Raw genomic sequence first — 21,101 nt, forward strand, 5'->3', positions numbered from 1 at the left:
TCATTGGCTCACTTTCATTCACTTACTTCCTTGTTCCTTCATTCATTCACCCACTCCCCCTTTCCTTCACTCCCTCATTCATTCATTCATTTGTTGGTCCATTCATTCAATAAATCTTTACTGAGCACCTACTCTGTGCCAGGCACCTTCCCAGCACCAGGGGCAGTAGGGGCTGGGGGAGACGAGGCGCTGGAGTCTCCCGGGGGCCCAGGCTGGCGCAGTGGGGGGCAGACACAGGCTGGTGCCATGGTGGGAGGCGCACAGGAAGGAGTGTTTTGTAAGTGGTATTCAGCCTGCAGTGTTTTTATGAAATGACAGATTTCTCTTCCTTCCCTTTCCCTCTTAAAGAGGCGTCAGAAGGCAGTTGTCGAATCTAGGCTTTTCTTCACTCGTCTCCACCCTGTCGTGGAGAGCTGACTCTCAGGCACAGTCAGCCTCATCAGACGCCTGTGCTCTGGTGGCTGGAAGCCGCGTGTGCGGAGCCCCGGGGCAGGGCTGTGTCCTGGATTCGGCTCCATGGCTTCTCCTCCGATTCCTAAAGAGAGCTAAGACCCCTGCTCTGAGACAAGGTTGTGTGAGGACGCTTCGTGCCTCTCCCCTCCTCCGGCCTGACCTTCACCAGCATCAACGCCAGGGCTTCTGTCGCTTCCGCCACTGGGCTGGAACCAGGCAGAAGGCGCCCAGGAAAATAGGCCGTGGAGGTTTGGGGCCACGTCTGGTGACTGGCCGCACACAGAGGTGGTGGTGGGGCTCCACCTCGGGCCCCCCGTTTGCCCACTGTGTGACTTGCTAGGCGTTTACTGAGCCCCTGCTGTGTGTCTTGGGCTTCCTGTGTAGCTGAGTCAGTAAAGCATCTGCCTGCAATACGGAAGACCTGGGTTCAGTTCCTGGGTTGGAAAGATCCCCTGGGGAAGGAAACGGCAACCCACTCCAGTATTCTTGCCTGGAGAATCCCATGGACCCTAACGGCCTGCAGTTTGTGGGATCGCAAGAGTCGGACGTGACTTAGCGCTATATTTATTTTTTTGCTGTGTGTCAGAACACCCTGCAGATTCAGGGTGAACTAGAAGATGTGGGGTTCCTGCCTCAATAGACTCTGTGATGCACTCACTGGCCTGTCATCACAGAGGCTCCGGGCACCACTGCGAGGCCCAGGCCAGGGACAGGGTGCTGTGAGTGTGTGTGCTGGAGCCTGGCTCTGTCTGGGGTGGGCAGAGAAGGCTTCTCTAGGGGAGATGCACTGAAGCTAAGAACAAAAGGGGGAAGGAGGAGGGAAGGAGTGTGCTGGGCTGAAGAAATGCCATGTGGCGGCCCTGAGCCAAGAGGAAATGTAACAGCTCCCAGCCTCAGTTTCCCCATCTGTACAATGGGTGTAATAGTCCCCACTTCCTGGGTTTGTTGGGACGATTTGGTGAAATGGTGCCTGGAAATCACATAGCCCCATGTCTGTGCATGCATGCTAAGTCACTCCAGTCATGTCCAACTCTTTGCCGCCCTATGGACTGTAACCTGCCAGGCTCCTCTGTCCATGGGACTCCCCACACAAGAATACTGGAGTGGGTTGTGATGCCCTCCTCCGGGAAATCTTCCCGACCCAGGAATCAAACCTGCATCTCCTGTGGTTCCTGCATTGCAGGCAGATTCTTTTACTACTGAGCCGCCAGGGAAGCCCAGGTCCCTGTTGTTAGGAATCCTGGACCACTGGAAAGCAGACACTGGGGAAGACCCTCTCTCTGCTCTGTGGGGCTCCCCAGAGACCTTCTAGTCCTCTGGTCCTCCCCTGGAGTGGCTCTGCCCCAGGGGGGATGTTGGCATTGTCTGGAGACACCTTGTTGTTATAACTTGGGGTGCAGATGCTTCTGGCATTTAGCAGGGGGAGGCCAGGGAGGCTGTCAAATATTCTATCTCATTGGACAGGCCCCCACGACCGAGAATCATCTGACTCCAGATGTCAATAGTGTTGGTGGAAAACCCTGATCTAGTCTAAGCCATTTATTTTACCAGCAGAGAAACTGTGGGAGATTGCGGGAAAGGGCTTTCCTCGGGCCCCTCTTACAGTGAGACACGATGAGCCAGGACTGGAGCACAGGGCGGGCTCCAGAGTAGGTTTCTAGGCAGCTGTGTGTCTGAGCAGAGAGAGGGGTGGTGGGGGGAGAGGGAGGAGGCCCTGCGCCTGTTGGAACCTGAGCCAGGGCCGAGGATGGGGGTGCGGTCACATACGTCTCTTGTTATCCTGGGATGGAATTCCTGGGCAGGAACTCAGTTATTAAGCAGTGGCTCCTTTGCGTGCCCGTGGTGGGGAGGGGGTGTGTGCCTGGGGTGTGTGTCCCGGCTCTGCCAGCCAGGGGTGCTGAGCTGCACCTTGGAACCGGACCTTGGCAGGAAGTCCTGGTCTCAGAGCCGTGAGGGCTTGAAGAGCAAATTCAAGGCCCTGGGGGCCACTGGAGCATCTGGGCCCAGACTCCTCTTTGCTTCAGTGAGATGGGGTGTCCCCATCTTCTGATGATGGGGTTACAGTGTTTGGAGAGCAAGCACTTGCCTTTACATGCAGCTTGGCTCGCAGGAGAGGCGGATGAAGAGCGAGCCTGGGAAGCAGGAGTCCTGGGACGGAGCCCAGTGTCTGCTGTGTGACCTTGGGCCAGTCTCTCTCCCTCTCTGAGCCCCCAGTTTCCCATTGATCCATGGCGTTGTGGGAGTGTACCCGTAGTTCTCTAACCATCTGCCTGGAGTTCTCAGATTCCGACGAGGGTCTCCGGGACTCAGGAAGAATGCCCGCGACACCTCGGCTTTTTTATTTATTTTATTTGTGTTTATTCATTCGTTCATTCATTGAGCTCAGTGGACATTTACTGAGCCCCCGTTACGTGCAGGCCCTGGGCCAGGCACGGGGGCACTGTGGCGTCAGGTTCGCCGTCGGATGGGGGACACAGCCTGAAGGTATGCGTGGTACGGTGTGGGTCCTGCTGCTCTGGGGTCTTTCCAGGGCTGGGGGAGCAGATGAGCAATGCAGCCCCTGGGGGTGCCTGGGCAGACTTCCTGGAGGGAAGCTGGGACCTGGTGGATGAGTGCGTTAGCCAGGTGAAGAGGAGGAGAAGGAGGTGTTTTGCAGGCCCAGGAACCTGCTGGTCTGAAGACCCGGGGGGTGGCTGGCATGGCCAACTCTGGAAAGTGCCGCAGGATGTGGAACATGGGCCTGGGGAGGACAGTGGGCAGGAGAGGCTGGGCCATCAGGCTGGGGTGGGGCTGCTGCTGATGGCACCAAGGAGGCTGGGCCCCACAGGGACAGGGACAGTCTCTGCCAGGGAAACTAGACACCCGCCCCCAAGCCCAAGGTTCCCTACTGAGGCCAGCCTCTCTGCACCCCCCAGGAAAGCTGCAGGGCCCCCACTGCCAGCGCCCCCTTCAGGCACACAGCACTGCCAGCTCCCTGCCCACCGCCCCGCCTTCCTCTCCCAGGGGCCAGGCAGCCACAGGGACCCGGCCAGGAGAAGGCTTTGGGCACCTTCAGGTCTCCCTCTATTATTTTTAATAATCATTTAGAATCACTCAAGTAACACACAGCCCTCTGGGGGTAAATGGGAAGCGCTGGGGGACACCAGGGGAAGTGTGGCCCCCATCTGGGTCTCCAGGGCCTACTGTGCCCCCACGTGGGTCATCACGTCCTGGCGCTAGGCCTGCCCCCTCCTTGTGCCCAGGGACCCATCCTGACCCAGAGCTGAGGGTCACAGACCAGGTCTCAGCTCCGAAATGCTCCTCCCTGGCTCTTCATCCTGGCCCAGGCGTGGAGATTTGTGCCTGGGACACGCACCTGGGAAGGATGCTTTGTGGGGGGGACCAGCCCTTTCCTGGTCCCTGCTGTGGGAGGGGCCCTGGCCTCAGTGCCTTTATCTGTGAAGTGGGGTCACTGAACCCACTGAGCAGGGCTGAGTGGCGATTGCCGGAGGAAATGTCCACGAAGGCTTAGCCCAGCGCCCAGCATGGGGCTGTTGTCAAAGGTACTGAGACAGGACAACTGAACCTGGACCGTCTCCCTGGGCCTCTGGCCCCTCGAGGTGCCCCAGGGGGTGGGCGGGAGGGCACATGGAGGCCCAGCCTCCTTTATGACCCCTTGCTTGTGATGGGCACTGCCGATGATGAGAACTCACACCAGCGGGACCCCGAGCCCTGCTCCATCTCCTGGCTTCCTCCCGGCCTCTCCTTCACCCCTGAAGGAACACTGACATGTTAGCAAGAGTCTTGCTTTCTTTCTGATGTCTGATCTCAATCACTTAGGTCCCAGGCTTCCCTGGTGGCTCAGATGGTAAGGAATCTGCCTGCAGTGCAGGAGACCTAGGTTCGGTCACTGGGTGGGGAAGATCCCCTGAAGAAGGGAATGGCAACCCACTCCAGTACTCTTGCCTGGAGAACCCCATGGACAGAGGAGCCTGGCGGGCTACACTCCATGGGGTCGCAAAGAGTCAGACACACCTGAACGACTAACACTTTCACGATTGCCAAGGCCCCCTCCTTCCTGTGCCTTGCACGTCCCTTCCCCCAGCCCAAGCCCCTCAGATTGTTCTCCAAGGGCTGGGGCACTGTGGCTTCCCCACAGGCTCCCGGTTGGCCCCCAGTCACACGTCTCCAGTAACTTTCCCAGGGCCTGATCGGAGAGTGGCCCCGGAAGACTGGAGAAGGGTGGAGCAGCTGGGGACATCTTCAGGGCTGGTGTCTCTGAGCAGCTGACCCTCTCAGTGGATACTTCATACCCTGCCTCAGCTCCAGTCTAGGCTGCATGCAAATCTCTCCATGACGGAGCCTCAGTTTCCTCATCTTTAAAATGGCCTTGCAAATTCCTTGGCAGCCCAGGGGTTAGGACTCTGCACTTTCACCGCCAAGGGCTGGGATTCAATCCCTGGTCAGGGAACTGAAATCCCACATGCCACACCATAAAAAAGAAATGGTGGGAGGGCCATCCTCATGACACCTTGCTTGTGGGCCTGTTTGGGCATCCCAAGAGAATCAGGTTTGCAAAGCTCCCAGCAGACAGTGGCTGAGCGGAGGTAACAGCTGGTAGCCGATAAAAGCTGATCCGTCTCTCTACCCCCATTTGTGCTGGGAATCCTTCTCAGAGGAAAGTATGTCCTGGCTGGAGTTGCCAAGCTCCATGCAGGAGCCAGCTGGTGAACTGATTTAAAAGAGCACTGAGGTCATGATACTAAAGATCCTGCCATCGATTATTTTTTATGTCCACCCCTGTGCCAAGGATGCTATGTCAGCATCTCGCACAGTCCCTGCATGGCAGATGTGACACCTGTCCCTGTTCGTAGAGGAGCAAGTTAGGCTCAGAGAAGTGAAGCTGCTTGCCCGAGGATGCACAGCCCACAAATGGCAGACCCAGGATGCGGGCTGCGAAGCCACGTTGCCATCAGCTGGCCGGCTGTCTGGAGGGTCCCGTGCTGGGCCCTGGGAATGCAGGGTGGACAGATCCAGTTGGAACCCCCCGAGGTGCCCTGGGAGATTGCTGGGCTCCTCTGCGTTGTTTACCCAGTTCCCTGGGAACAGGGCAGGGGAACGGGTGTGTGCACACTGGAGGGGATGCAGGCATGTGGGAGGAGCCAGCTGCTAGGCCCCAGATGGTGGCTCTGCCCACCAGCGCTGCCAGCCTGCCCAGCTCTAGGAGGGGCTCAGTGGAGAAAGTGGGGGAGGCAGGAGTGCCTTGTGCAAGAGTGAGGCTTCGAGGAGGTTGTTTGTGTGAGTTTTGTGTTAGGCGCCTGTGTGGAGCAGGGGGCTGAGTGGCCACGTGACTCTCACCCACTGGGAGAGATGAGGCTCAGAGAGGTGTGGCCACCTTTTGCCAGTCACACAGCTAACGAGAGGCAGGGGTGGGATGAGCCCAGGCCTGTGATGTCCAGGTCTGTGCTCACGACCCCATGTGACACAGTTTCCCAGGACAGGGCCTCCGGCTTCCAGGGCGCTGGGCAGGAGCTCCCAGCAGGTGGTGGTGCTGGAGTCTCCTTCACCGTCTCTCGCCTGGTCTCTACCTCCAGGTACAAGGGCTTCATCAAGGACTGCCCTAGCGGGCAGCTGGACGCGGCAGGCTTCCAGAAGATCTACAAGCAGTTCTTCCCATTTGGGGACCCCACCAAGTTCGCCACGTTTGTTTTCAATGTCTTTGATGAGAACAAGGTGAGCTGGGGATTGACGGGTTCTGCACCAGCCCGGAGTCCCCTCCACCCTCCACAACCAGCCCAGAGTCCCCTCCTTCCTGAGGCGTCTCCATATCCACGCTCACCCGCTGATGTTCCCTTTGGAGAAGAAACACATACACATAAACACAAATGCACTCACATGCATGCAACCCACACATGCATATACACAAATGCACACACATGCATGCATATACACACGAACACATGCACTCGTATTGCACAAAGATGATGCACGTGTATACGTTGCATGAGCTCCAGTGTGCACAAGGCACCCGCAGAGATCCATGTACACACACACATACCGTCCACACAGACGTGTGTATACACACATGCACGCATATACATCTGCTTTGACCCTTTTCGTACAAGGACGGAATGCAAATGCCTCCAGGGATAATAATAGGATTTGTAATCATAACAGACATTTACTGAACCTTTACTATGTACTAAGCCCTTTACGTGCATTGTTTTTACTGAGACCTTACAATCGACTACCAGTAAAGGATGCCTTTTAATTACCCCCATTTAGCAGATGAGGAAACCGACAGTCATATACTATGAGATCCTTTGTGCCTGGCTTCTTTCACTGAGCGTGACGTTTTCAAGGCTTATCCGCGTTGTAGGTGTCCACCCCTGCACCCCAGGCAATGGCCGCCTGGCAGTCGGCATATACCCACCGCCGGGGCATCTGCAGGCCTCCGGACTCCGTCCCACGCCGGCATGTGTCCTGGCTTCCCCCGTGTTCGTGGTGGATGTCCCGTCACTTATTTCCATGCTCCACGCTGTCGGGCACTCAGGCTTGTTTCTGCTCTTTCCTGCCCTGGCTTTCTCCACAGGCTTCCTGGCCCTGGGAAGAGCTCCGGTGGCCTCTCCGCGGTCTCAGTGTCCTCAGCTGCAAACCAAATAGGATCGAACAGTCCAGAGCCCCACCTTCTTCTCAAGCCTCTGAGCCTGTGGTTCTAGGTCAAGGAGAAGGGGGTCCTGGCGGCCCCTGTGCTGTGCTGATGGAGCCGCTGGCTGTTCCTTCCACCAGCTGTGGAGTCAGGCTCTCCCCCTGGCTCGCCGTGGCGCTGTCCCTCCTACTGGCCTGTCCCATTTCTAGTCCTCCCCTCCCCCTCCCCATCTTCTCCGAACCTCATCCCTTCCCTCCCATGCTCTGCACTTGGGCGTCTGGTACCTGCTGCCGTCCGTCCATCACCACCCGTCGGAGGAGGGGCCTGACCAGCACTAACTGAGGCCATGCCCGCCCCTCTCTCTCCTGCAGGACGGGCGGATCGAGTTCTCCGAGTTCATCCAGGCGCTGTCGGTGACCTCAAGGGGAACCCTGGATGAGAAGCTGCGGTGTAAGTCCCACTCCCTGGCAGTCCCAGGCTGGAGGGAGGCCAAACACCCAGGCCCAGGCCATCTGCCCGGGGCTGACAGTGGCACAGATGTCCTGTCCTTCCAGGTCAGAGGTGGTTTCCCAGGGGTGCCCAGGCAGGAGGAACGTGGCTTCTTTAGGCGGGTGGACAGATGGGGCAGGAGCAGAGGGACATTTGAGCAGGTGCAGACATGGGAGGTTCAGTGGTAAAGGAATCTGCCTGCAATCTGACCTGGGTTTGATCCCTGGGTTGGGAAGGCCCCCTGGAGGAGGAAATGGCAACCCACTCCAGTGTTCTTGCCTGGAGAATTCCATGGACAGAGGAGCCTGGCAGGCTATAGTCCATGGGGTCACAAAGAGACGGACAAGACTGAGCGGCTAACACACACAGACATGGGACCTCAGGCAAGACAGCGAGGAGCTAAGAGCTCCGCTTCCAGGGCTGGACCCACTGCTTCAGAGGCTGTTTTGATAACAGATCTAATTCATTCACTTATGTACTGGTTCAGCCAACAGATACTGACCAAACATGGCCACGTGTCAGTACTGGACAGAGACCAGGACCCACTGGAGCATCAGATAGGCACCTGCCTTCGTGGCTGTCAGTCTAGCACGGGGGCATTATCCATAAGGTCCCAGAAAACTGCAGCCGAGACAGGAAGCGCGAGATGTGAGCTGACTGGACAGGAACTGACCCTGCTGTGTGCTGGGAGCTGAGCTGGGAGAGGGAGGAGGGAAGAGCGCTCGTGGCAGGGCAACAGCATGTGCGAGGCCCTGAAGAGGGTCAAGAGAAGGATTCAGAGCCGAGAGTGAGGGACTCTGGAGAGAAGATGAAGGCCATGGGCTAGAACTCACTCCTCCCTGAATGCAGAGTTCCCAAGAATAGCAAGGAGAGATAAGAAAGCCTTCCTCAGTGATCAATGCAAAGAAAGAGGAAAACAATAGAACAGGAAAGACTAGAGAGAAGACTAGAGAGCTCTTCAAGAAAATTAGAGATACCAAGGGAACATTTCATGCAAAGATAGGCACAATAAAGGACAGAAATGGTTTGGACCTAACAGAAGCAGAAGATATTAAGAAGAGGTGGCAAGAATACACAGAAGAACTGTACAAAAAAGGTCTTCTTGACCCAGATAACCACGATGGTGTGATCACTTACCTAGAACCAGACATCCTGGAATGTGAAGTCAAGTGGGCCTTAGGAAGCATCACTATGAACAAAGCTAGTGGAGGTGATGGAATTCCAGCTGAGTTATTTCAAAACCTGAAAGATGATGTTGTGAAAGTGCTGCACTCAATATACCAGCACATTTGGAAAACTCAGCAGTGGCCACAGGACTGGAAAAGGTCAGTGTTCATTCCAATCCCAAAGAAAGGCAATGCCAAAGAATGCTCAAACTACCGCACAATTGCACTCATCTCACACGCTTTCTCCAAGCTAGGCTTCAACAGTATGTGAACCAAGAACTTCCAGATGTTCAAGCAGGATTTAGAAAAGGCAGAAGAACCAGAGCTCAAATTGCCAATATCCGTTGGATCATAGAAAAAAGCAAGAGAATTCCAGGAAAACATCTGCTTCTGCTTCATTGACTACACAAAAGCCTTTGACTCTGTGGATCACAACAAACTGTGGAAAATTCTTAAAGAGATGGAAATACCAGACCACCTTGCCTGCCTCCTGAGAAACCTGTATGCAGGTCAAGAAGCAACAGTTAGAACTGGACATGGAACAACAGACTGGTTCCAAATTGGGAAAGGAGTATGTTAAGTCTGTCTATTGTCACCCTGCTTATTTAACTTTTATGCAGAGTACATCATGTGAAATGCTGGGCTGGATGAAGCACATGCTGGAATCATGATTGCTGGGAGAAATATCAGTAACCTCAGATATGCAGATGACACCACCCTTATGGTACCACCCTTATGAAGAGGAACTAAAGAATCTCTTGATGAAAGTGAAAGAGGAAAATGAAAAAGCTGGCTTAAAACTCAACATTCAGAAAACTAAGATCATGGCATCGGCTCCCATCACTTCATGGCAAATAGATGGGGAAACAATGAAACAGTGACAGGCTTTATTTTCTCGGGCTCCAGAATCACCGCAGACGGTGACTGCAGCCATGAAACTAAAAGATGCTTGCTCTTTGGAAGAAAAACTATGATAAACTTAGCGTATTTAAAAAGTAGAGGCATTACTTGACCAACAAAGGTCTGTCTAGTCAAAGCTATGGTTTTTCCAGTGGTCATGTATGGATGTGAGAGTTAGATCATAAAGAAGGCTGAGCACTGAAGAATTGATGCTTTTGAACTGTGGTGTTGGAGAAGACTCTTGAAAGTCCCTGGGACTGCAAGGAGATCCACCCAGTCCATCCTAAAGGAAATCAGTCCTGAATATTCTTTGGAAAGACTGATGCTGAAGCTGAAGCTCCAATACTTTAGCCACCTAATGCGAAGAGTCGACTCATTAGAAAAGACCCTGATGCTGGGAAAGATTGAGGGCAGGAGGGGAAGCGGATGACAGAAGATGAGATGGTTGGATGGCATCACCGACTCAATGGACATGAGTTTGAGCAAGGTCTGGGAGATGGTGAAGGACAGAGAAGCCTGGCATGCTGCAGTCCATGAGGTCACAAAGAATCAGACACAACTGAGCGACAGAACACCACTTCTCCCTGAGACATCTTCACCGCTTTGCATTGGCACCAAGAAAATGCAGCGGTTTCTTTTAGGAATAAAAGAGGATTTTATTTATGCAGAAGCTCCTCCCCCTCTCCCAGGCATATGATTTTATTTTCTAAGGTGACCCTAGCCGGATACAGCATCAGTGTGGAGAGGGAGTGACTGAGAGCAGGCAGAGGCTGGTGGGTGGGAAGGGAGAGCGGTGGCTTGGGAGATCCTCCTGGGGCCTTGATTCTTGCAGACCTGGTGTCTCCTTTGCATATATATATCTTCAATAACTCTGGTTGAAATGGTGCCTGTGTCCCTTTTGTGTGTGTGTCTCTCTGTCTCCTCCCATTTGTGTTGATGTAAATATTCATTGGGCTTCCCAGGTGGCTCAGCGGTAAAGCATCTGCCTGCTAATGCAGGAGATGTGAGATTGATCCCTGGGTGGGGAAGAACCCCTGCAGTAGGAAATGGCAACCCACTCCAGTATTCTTGTCTGGGGAATTGCATGGGCGGAGGAGACTGGTAGGCTACAGTCCGTGGGGTCGCCGAGTCAGAGACGTCTGAGCGAATAGACAACAACAGATATTCATTGACTGGATGAGTGATGGGGCTCTTGGCTGGACTGCATGCTGAGAGGCAGGGTGGGACGGCTCCCCTGCCCCAGGCCAGGGGTGATTCCATCCTGGCTGGCTGATTGCAGGGGCCTTCAAACTCTACGACTTGGACAACGACGGCTACATCACCAGGAATGAGATGCTGGACATTGTGGACGCCATTTACCAGATGGTGGTGAGAAGCTTGGGTCGTATGGGGTGGGGGGAGGCCGTAGGGACATGACATTTAGTGACTGGCCCTGGCCCAGAGGAAGCACCCCCTGGGGCAGCTCTCCTGTCAGGGGTAAGAGATGGCCAGATGAGGGTCACTGCCCAGGGTTGCTCTGTGCAGATGGGGGCTGGGGTGGAGGGGATGTTCTGGAGCAGAATTACAGATGGTGGGGGCATTGTAGGGAGTCGGAGGGCGGGAGAGGCAGGCCTCGTCTGAAACTGCCTCGGTCTGGGGGCATATTTTTTTTTTTGGCTGTGCCCCAGGGCATGTGGGATCTTAGTTCCCTGACTAGGGATTGAACCCTCACCCTCTGCACTGGAAGTGTGGAGTCTTAACCACTGGACCATGTGGGAAGTCCTAGGGTGGGGGAGAGGGCATATTTTTGAACAAAGGGCCCCAAGTCAGGTGTGGCAGGGGCCAGTCCCTACCTCATCTGTCCCTGGCAGGGGAACACCGTGGAGCTCCCTGAGGAGGAGAACACCCCGGAGAAGAGGGTGGACCGGATCTTCGCCATGATGGACAAGGTGAGACCCCTCGCGTAGGCTCCACTGACCACCTAGGGGTCCAGCTCCAGGTAGGCACCATGACTGGTGTGATGTCCACTGGTCTGGCTGGCAGCCATCCCCTTTGAACATCAAGTGTTTTAAATAAATTTGTCCAGCTCTTTCTCTTTGATCCACTAAGATTCTCAACCTTGTAAATTTTTTGCCATGGACCAGAGATGTTGGCATTCTGGACAAGTTGGCTGTAGATTCCTCAGAATAATGATTTTTAAGTGCATTAGATAAAGCCCACAGGGTTAAGAAGGGAGCTATTTGGAATACAGCTGGCAAGACCTTTTTTAAAAAAGAATTTGTGATGTGAGCTTCTTTATGAATACGTTGGATAATAAGATATAGAGGTGGGTTTAAGCATCCGGTAATACCGAAGCAGGGCGATATGTACGGGTGGTCCTATAGCAGCTGTGATGTGTCATGAAAATGCCGAGATCCCCATGGTTGGCAAAGTCACAGGTACTTCCGGTCCCGTGGGGGATCATCGCCTAGATTCATTATGGAAGGAAGGGCTCAATTTCAGTTAGAAGTTAGCAAAAAGGACGGCCTCATTTTTTCCCATTTTAGTTCACAGACCTGCTGAATTCTGTCCACAGACCCCAGTTTAAGAAATCCTTCTTTTTAAAATGAGTTTGTTATTTTTATTATTTTTTTTTACAGTAGGCCCTTGTTGATTATCTATTTTAAATATAGCAATGTGTCCTTGGCAATCCCAAACTCCCAGTCTAGCCCTCCCTCTACCCCCACCCTCGCTGGTCACCGGGGGAATAAATTCATTTCTCAGTCTGTGAGTCTGTTTTGTAAATAAGTTCATTCTTATCTTTTTTTTTTTAACTTTTTATTTTGTATTGGGGTATAGCCGATTGACAATATCGTGATGGTTTCAGGTGGACAGCAAAGGGACTTAGCACGTAACCATTCTCCCCCAAACTCCCCTCCCACCCAGGCTGCCACATGACCCTGAGCAGAGTCCCCTGAGCTATACAGTAGGTCCTTGTTGGTTATCCATTTTAAGTGTAGCAGTGTATATGTGTCAATTCCAAACTCCCAATCTATCGCTCCCCGACCCTTCCCCTGCTGGTAACCATAAATTCCTTCTCTAAGTCTGTGAGTCTGTTTCTATTTTGTAAATAAGTTCATCTGTATCAGTTTTTTAAGCTTCTGCATATAAACAATATCATATAAGAAACCCTTCCTTATACCAAAGTTTTAAAAGCGGAAATAGCATTGTTTTTAAATAGTAATTGGATAGCAGGATGGTCCGGAAACCCAGAACTGCTTGCCTTCAAAAAAGAATACGAATGAGAGTGACCTTGGGCTTATTATTACATCCTGGTTGGGTGCAGGTGCTTGTCCTGAAAGCTTTGAGCCTGAGGCCTGACTTCCTTAATTAAAAAAGTGAGATCAGCTCATGTCAGAGAGGCTCAGACACGGAGGCTCAGTCTACGCTGGGCTCCTGGTGACAATCAAAAGACGTGTCCACAGAGCGTGGGCTGAGAATCCTAGTTTCTTGCGGAGAGGTTCAGCGCTATTCAACAGCAAGGTGTTAATCCCCCTCCCCCGTGCCCAGTCAGGCCTCCCTTATTTTGGGAAGCAAAGCACACGCTGGGGTCAGATTGGGTGCAAACCCAGCTTCCCCGGTTAGCAGCCAGGGGGCCCTGGGCAGTGACCGAGCTTTAGCATCCTCACCGGTAAGATGGTGATAAGACCAGCCCCTCTTCTTAGACCAAGCACCCGTGTAGTGTGAGTGGGACCCACAGTGGGCACCCCTCGAGGTCTGCCTGCTGAGTCTGTGGAACCCTCATCACGCCTCCCCTCTCCGGGTGTGGGACGTGGCAGGGTGGGGGGGTGCCTCCAAGGCCTTTCTCCTTTGCCCTCACATGTTTCCCTGAAAGATGCTTCAGGGGAAGGAGTTCTGGCCCCAATCATTTCCTCCCACAAGAGATCCACCAAAGCCCTCTTACGTGGGTCCCGCCCAGCCTCCTCGCCGATCTCTGGGTCCCAGGGAACGGCTTAAACACCCTTCCAAGGGTGACCCCAGAGACACGCATCAGGCCCTCAGCCTTGTGGGATTAACACCCTTTGTGGGGACAAACCGCAGCAAGGATGATAACCATGGCCCTAAGGGGCGCTGCCAGTCGGCCAAGCCCTTTACAACAGCTTGAGCCCAAGGATGGCTCACCCAGTGCCCTGAAGAAGCAGGGCAGTTCTCTCCACTCTCCAGATGTGAAAACAGGAGCCCCGAGAGGTGGGTCGCCCACTCAAGGTGAGGCAGCCAGGAAGTGCCCGGGTCTGTCGTGCCCAGCTCCTCCCACCTAATGAGCGGCGTTGCCTCCCTCCTGACCTAACTTTGGAAGCACTCTGGGGACCAGCCCTGGGCTGGGCTTGGGGAGGGCGTGTTTAGGGTCGGGGCCAGAGGCCCCTGTCCTAGGAGGCTGGCCATCCCCTCCCCTCTACCCGCCTCTCTGCTTGCAGAACGCCGATGGGAAGCTGACGCTGCAGGAATTCCAGGAAGGATCCAAGGCGGACCCGTCCATCGTGCAGGCGCTGTCCCTCTATGATGGGCTGGTATAGTCCAAGGCCCAGAGCTGGGGTGAGTGGAGGGGGCCTGGGGGTGGGGTGGGGGCAAGGGGGCACACCCAGCCAGAGGACACCTGGGTTTGGCAGATAAGTGCCTGGGTTTCTCAGGGGCCCTTGGGGTCCCAGGTGAAACAGAGCTAGTAGGGGGAGGCCCAGGAGGCAGGGCCTTCAGATCAGCCAAGGCTCCCCTGTTTTTATTGTTTTTATATACCTAGATTCAGCCAGAGACTTGACTTGAATAGAAATTTCCCTGGGTTGAAAACACTTTGAAATAACATCCCAGTTCCCAGTCAAGGCCAGGGGCCTAGGAGAATAGAAGTTTCTCATCCCTTCTCTGTCAGGGTGGCTGAAGACCTCAGCTTCTGACTCTCTTGATCAGTAGCTCAAACATGGTTTCTTATTATTTTTAACCCATAAGCTTTTGGTTTGTTTCTCTTAGTGCAGGATAATAGCCTACAGAGGCTTCTGTTGCTGGCAGAGAACTGACCCCCACGTCTTGACCAGCTGTTAGCACTCTTGTACGTGTCTCCTGGATGATGCATTCTGTCGGTACAGACCAAAGAGTAGAATTGCTGGAACATAGAATGTGTGTATATATTTAGCGTTAGTTGGTACTACCACACAGTTTTTCAACGTGGTTGTACCATCCCCTACTCCCACTCGTGCTGTATGGGTGCTCCTGGTGCTCCACTTCCTGGCCAGCATTGGATCTTCTCTGTCTTCTTAAATTTCAGTCATTTTGGTGAGCCTGTGGTGATAGCTTGTTGTAATCTTTATCTGCATGTCTCTGACGAGCGCTTAAGTTGCGCACATTGGCATATGTGAAAGTGAAAGTGAAAATCGCTGTCGTGTCAGACTCCTTGTGATCCCATGCACTGGGCCTGCCAGGCTCCCCTGTCCGTGGAATTCTCCAGGCAAGAGTACTGGAATGGGTTGCCGTTCCCTTCTCCAGGGGATCTTCCCAACCCAGGGATCGAACCCAGGTCTCCCGCATTGCAGGCAGCTTCTTTACCATCTGAGCAGGGAGGCCCAAGAATACTGGAATGGGTAGCTTATCCCTTCTCCAGGGGATCTTCCCGACCCAGAAATCGAACCAGCGTCTCTTGCATTGCAGGCGGATTCTTTACCAGCTGAGCTACCTGGAAAGCTTATGTGTGCATCCTCCATTTTACCATCACCTTATGTGCAGGGCTGTCTTAGTCGTCTGTTGCTGCATACTGAGATCTTGCAAAACAGCAGCCGGAAAGAATAAATGTCAGGAATTTGGATACAGCTTTTTTTGGCGCCTTCGGATCAAAGTGTGTCATGAGGATACAGCCGAGCTGTCAGGAGGGTGATAACCCATCGCAGTTGGCCCAAGAGAATCCTGAATTTAGCACTGAAAGCCCTATGCCCTGGGAAACCCCTCTGTGTTAGGTAAACCAGAGTGATCACTCACTGTTGGCCAGGGCTGTGGTCTCATCTGAAGGTGTGGCTGGGGCTGACCCACTTCTAAGCTCACTCATTTGGCTTGGCAGCCTCACCATGTGCCCCTCTGCACAGGGCTGCCTAACAGCATGGTGACTGGCTTCCCTGAGGGTGAGATTTCTGGGAGGGAGAGAACCCAAGGTGAAAGCACAGTCTTTTTATAACCTGATCTTGAGAAGCAAGATCCCATTGCATCTTCCTCAAGAATGCCTTCACTACTTTAAGCTATTTGTATTTCTATATACATTTTAGAATCAACTTATAAATGCCTATGTGCACACACACACACACATACTTGGATTTTGATTGGGACTGAGTTGAATCTCGGCTTCCCAGGTGGTGCTAGTGGTAAAGAACCTGCCTGCCAATGCAGGGGATGTAAGAGACTTGGGTTCAATCCCTGGGTTGGGAAGATCCTCTGGTGGAGGCCATGGCAACCCACTCCAATATTCTTGCCTGGAGAATCCCATGGACAGAGCAGCCTGGCAGGCTACATCCATAAGCTTGCAAAGAGTTGGACATGACTGAAGTGACTTAGCATGCATACAAGAGTTGAATCTACTGTTTAACTTGGGGGAAAATTGGCAGCTTTATAATGATGGGTGTTCCAGTCCATGAAGATGGTATATCTGTCTGTTTCTGTGCAGTTCAGTTCAGTCGCTCAGTTGTGTCCGACTCTTTGCAACTCCATGGACTGCAGCACGCTAGGCCTCCCTGTCCATCACCAACTTCCGGAGTTTACTCAAACTCACATCCATTGAGTTGGTGATGCCATCCTTTGAATTTTTGTCTTGGTAGCATTTTTCTATTTTTAGCTAAAAGGTCTTTCACATCTCTAATAGATTTATCCCTAGGTATTTGATGTTTTTGACGGTGTTTTAAGTAGTAATTTTAATTGTATTTTCCATTTGTTTCTGGTTTATAGAAATTCAGGTGATTTTTTTTAAAACTGATCCTATAACCATGGTCCTGCTAACTTCATTTATTAAATTTTAGGTTCTGCCTTAGATTCTTCTGGATTGTTTCCATTCTCTTTCTTCCTTTCCCATCTCTCTGCCTTTGTTCCTTTCTCCTGCTTCCTTGCTGGTTGGGCCCTCCAGTCACACAGGAGTGATGAAGGTCTAACTGTCGGGGGAAAGCTTTCAATAGTTTCCCATTAGTTAGGTTATTTGTTATTAGTTAGGTTGTTAAATAGATTTTATCAGATTTAGGAAGTTTTCTTCTTCTAGGAGTTGGTTTTTTTTTTAATCATTAGTGGAGTTGAATTTTATCAAAATTTTCTGCATTTATCAATATTCGTATATGACTTTTCTCTCTTTCTTTGTTGTTAAGACGAATTGCACCAGGTGATGTGTGTGTGTGTGTGTATGTGTGTGTGTGTGAATATATTGTGTGGCTCATCCATGGAGTCCTGCCTATTTAAATATTCTACGTTTTTTAGATGGTCTATTTTTTTTTTCTGTTCTTTTTCAAATTCTTTTCCCATTTAGGTTGCTATATAATATTGAGCAGAGTTCCCTGTGCTATACAGTAGGTCTTTTTGGTTACCTGTTTTAAATATAGCAACATGTGCATGTCAACCCCAAACTCCCTAACTGTCTCTCCTTTCCATCCTTACCCCCAGGTAACCAAAAGTTCATTCTCTAAGTCTCTGAGTCTGTTTCTATTTTATAAATAAATTCAGTTGTATAATTTTTTTTCAGTTTTACATATAAGTGATGCCACATGATATTTGTCTTTCTCTGACTTTCTTCACTCAGTCAATCTCTGGGTTCATCCATGTTGCGGCAAATGGCGTTATTTCGTTCTTTTTAACGGCTGAGTAATGTTCCATTGTGTGTATGCACCACATCTTCTTTATCCATTCATTTGTCGATGGATGTTTTAAACAGTGCTGCAGTGAACTCTGGGGTGCATGTATCCCTTGGAACCATGTTTTTCTCTGGATATATGCCCAGGAGTGGGATTGTAGGATCATACGGTAGCTCTATTTTTAGTTTTTTAAGGAACCTCCATACTGTCCTCCAGAGCAGCTGTACCAATTTACTTTCCCACCAACAGTATAGGAGGGTTCCCTTCTCTTCATGCCCTCTCCAGCATTTATTGCTTATGGATTTTGTCACGATGGCCCTTCTGACTTACACCAATCGATTTTTGAATGCTAAGCCACTCATGATAAGCTTTTATGTATCATCAGATTTGATTTGCTGATATTTTGTTTAGGAGTCCTGTTTTGAAGCTTCTAATGTTATTTTGCATACTAAATTCTTTTTCATTGAAGGGACATTAGAAAATATGTTTAAAAAGAAAACCTCCATTAAAAATTATTATTAAAAAAGAACACAACCCTTCATATATAACCCCGATGGCTCAGTGGGTTGGGGCTCCACCTGCAATGCAGAAGACATAGGACATGCAGGTTTGATCCCTAGGTCGGGAAGATTCCCCTGGAGGAGGAAATGGCAGCCCACTCCAGTATTCTTGCCTGAAAAATCCCATGGACAATGGAGCCTGGTGGGCTACAGTCCAAAGGGTCGCAAAGAGTTGGACATGACTGAGTGACTGAACACACACACATATAGCCCAGAAATAACCACTGTGAACATTTTGTGTCTAGAATGATTCAGAAAGAATTGAACACTTACAGAAACTTAATGCTCAGTAACTAGGTCACATAGGAACATAATAATCAAACCAATTTGTAAAGGAACTGTGACAGATATTTCTGTAATCTTAGAGATGCTCAGTATGCAGCTCTGGGTCCTGGAGCACATCCTGATCTGTTGTCTAATTTCCACGGTCCCTTTTTGTGAATTACCACCAGCAGCCTCCTTAGCAACTGTCACCTAACAACTGCTTCACTTCCTCCAGGCCATGGAAAAGTGGTGCAAACATGGGTTTTAATGTATTCCCCGCCGAGGAAAAGTTGTACAGTGTAATTCATTTCTTTAAAGCGTGTGATTATTTTTGAATTACCTTATTTGTTTTTGCCTCACAGTTTTCTATGAATATATATGTATACATATTTCCTCAACAACAATGAGTCCATAGCCATATGCTGTTGGCTATTTTTCTCTGTTTTTTGTTTTGTGTTTTCAAAGAACAACTTGTAGGAAACACTTATTTTTTCTTTTGGAGACTCAACACCAAGAGGTTTGTAACGTGTTTTATCCAGCTTGTCTGCACTGGCTTTCCTTAACACAATTTATGTAGCCATATATCTTACCCTCACCCTCCCGCTTTGGCCAAGATGATGTAATTTTATTTCCGTGACAAGCTTTTCAGGGTGACAAGTTTCACTTTTCTAAAGCTCTTCCCGAAAATTGCCCTTCCTATTTCTTCTCAGGCTTTCCCAGATCCTGTCTGATTGTAATTACATCCAACTTGTGTTCTGTCGTTTTTGTGATTTATTTGCCTTCTGAGATTCCTGATGTATCATAATTCTTAGATAAATTACTGTTATATAATTCATTGAATTATTCAGGAACTGAGATCATGCATATTTTCTGCATCACTAAATCTTGCTCGAGATCATCCTTATAGCTGCATAGTATTCCATTTATGGCTGGACCATACTTTAACCAGTGTTGTGGTATGGGACACTTAGGTTGTTGGAAATTTGAGGATGGATTAAAACCATTTTAATTATGGAAACATTCTCAGGCAACAGTGGAGAATATGTAACTCCATGTACCTATCAGTCAGTTCAGTTGCTCAGTCGTGTGTGACTCTTTGTGACCCCATGAACCACAGCATGCCAGGCCCCCCTGTTCATCACCAACTCCCAGAGTCCACCCAAAAGCATGTCCATCGAGTCAGTGATGCCATCCAACCATCTCATCCTCTGTCGTCCCCTTCTCCTCTTTCCCAGCATCAGGGTCTTTTCAAATGAGTCAGCTCTTCTCATCAGGTGGCCAAAGTATTGGAGTTTCAGCTTCAGCATCAGTCCCTCCAATGAATACCCAGGACTGATCCAGCTTCAGAATCACCGATTCATAGCAATCTTGACCATCTATTCCCTCCCCACACACCACTCAAGCTGGGTTGTTTTGAAGAAAATTCAAGACATCATATCATTTCATACATAAATATTTCAAAATGTATTTCTAAAACATAATGATTCTTTAAAAAAGTCCATAATACCAAGAAAAAAGTAATTCCCTAATACGCTCCCATCAGCATCTAAATTCCAGTTTCCCATTATTTCACAGTTTTTTTCTTACTTTGATTATTGGAGTCAGAATTGGAATAAAAGCCACAGATGGCAATTGGTTGGTAGGTCTCTTTTATTTATCTTTTTTATTAAAGATTTTTTTATGTGGAACATTTTAAAATTCTTTATTGAATTTGTTACAATATCGCTTCTGTTTCATGGGTTTTGTTGTTTTTTTTTTCGCTGAGAGGCATGTGGGATCTTAGCTTCCTGACCAGGGATCGAACCTGCACCCCCTGCACTGGAAGGCAAAGTCTTAACCACTGGACCACCAGGGAAGCCCCCTCTTAAGTTTACTTTCATCTCTAAGTTTTCCCCCATCCCTTTCCGTCTCACTGTTTGTTGAGAAGCGCATTCTGTAGGGTCCCCACAGTCTGGGGTTTGCTAACGGTGCCCCGGCGTGCTGCTTACAGACTCCTGTTTCCTGTTCTTCCTGGAAACGGCGGTTGATCTTGCCACTGGATTTGGGCACTTTTGGTGAGACCGCCTCGTGGCTGGAGCTGTGTATGTCCGGCAGGCACCCGTGATGTCGGTGACATCAGCAGAGCTTGCTGACTGCCACCCGCATCCATTCATCAGGTCGTGCAAAATGCTGATGTCCTGCAGGTGTCTTTCCTTCATGGCTGGCTGCGTCACTTCTATAAAGGGAGATGTCCCCTCATCCACTCGTGGGTTATCCCCAGGGTATAGTGTTCACAGGGAGGGCAGGATGGATACTCGATTCTTGATCAGTTTTCAAAACAAGTTGGATTTCCCACATCCTTTAGAAGTGACCAGTGATGTTCTATAAAAACAATATGTATAATTATGAGTTTAGGGATTTAAATGCATTTGATGAGTTTATTTTGGGGTGGGGGGGAACTGCCAAACTTTTCCACAGTATCTGCATCATTTTATGTTCCTGCCAGCGATGATCAAGGGTTCCAATTTTTCCACACCTTCACCAACGCTTGTTAGTTTTAGGTTTTATCCTAGTATTTGTGAAGTGGTGTTTCTTTCTCTCTCTCTCTCTCTCTCTTTTTTTTTGCCTCGCCTCAAGGCGTGGGGATCTTTGTTCCCTGATCAGAGATCAAACCTGTGGTCCCCTGCATTGGAAATACAAAGTCTTAACCACTGGACCACCAGGGCAATTCCTCCTTGTGGTTTTGGTTTGCTTTTCCCTGATGACTGATTCTGTCGAGCATCTTTTCCTGTGCTTATTGGCCCCTGCTCACTTTGTTCTTAACGGTTGCACATTCTTTTATCGC

General features: G+C 50.5%; 1 protein-coding gene across 2 annotated transcripts in view; it reads left to right on the plus strand.

The window, feature by feature from the left end:
* Nucleotides 1–21,101, plus strand: part of NCS1 (neuronal calcium sensor 1) — a 56,945-nt gene that overhangs the window by 31,794 nt on the left and 4,050 nt on the right. For both annotated transcript variants that reach the window (XM_044926448.2, XM_025261850.3), the window contains exons 3-7: nt 6,027–6,165; nt 7,453–7,531; nt 10,916–11,004; nt 11,487–11,564; nt 14,070–14,187. In XM_044926448.2, the coding sequence (XP_044782383.1) occupies nt 6,027–6,165; nt 7,453–7,531; nt 10,916–11,004; nt 11,487–11,564; nt 14,070–14,168 (484 nt within the window). In that variant the 3' untranslated portion in view covers nt 14,169–14,187. The remainder of the gene's footprint in view (nt 1–6,026; nt 6,166–7,452; nt 7,532–10,915; nt 11,005–11,486; nt 11,565–14,069; nt 14,188–21,101) is intronic.

Source organism: Bubalus bubalis, chromosome 12 (genome assembly GCF_019923935.1).
Source record: "Bubalus bubalis isolate 160015118507 breed Murrah chromosome 12, NDDB_SH_1, whole genome shotgun sequence".
NCBI lineage: Eukaryota > Metazoa > Chordata > Mammalia > Artiodactyla > Bovidae > Bubalus > Bubalus bubalis.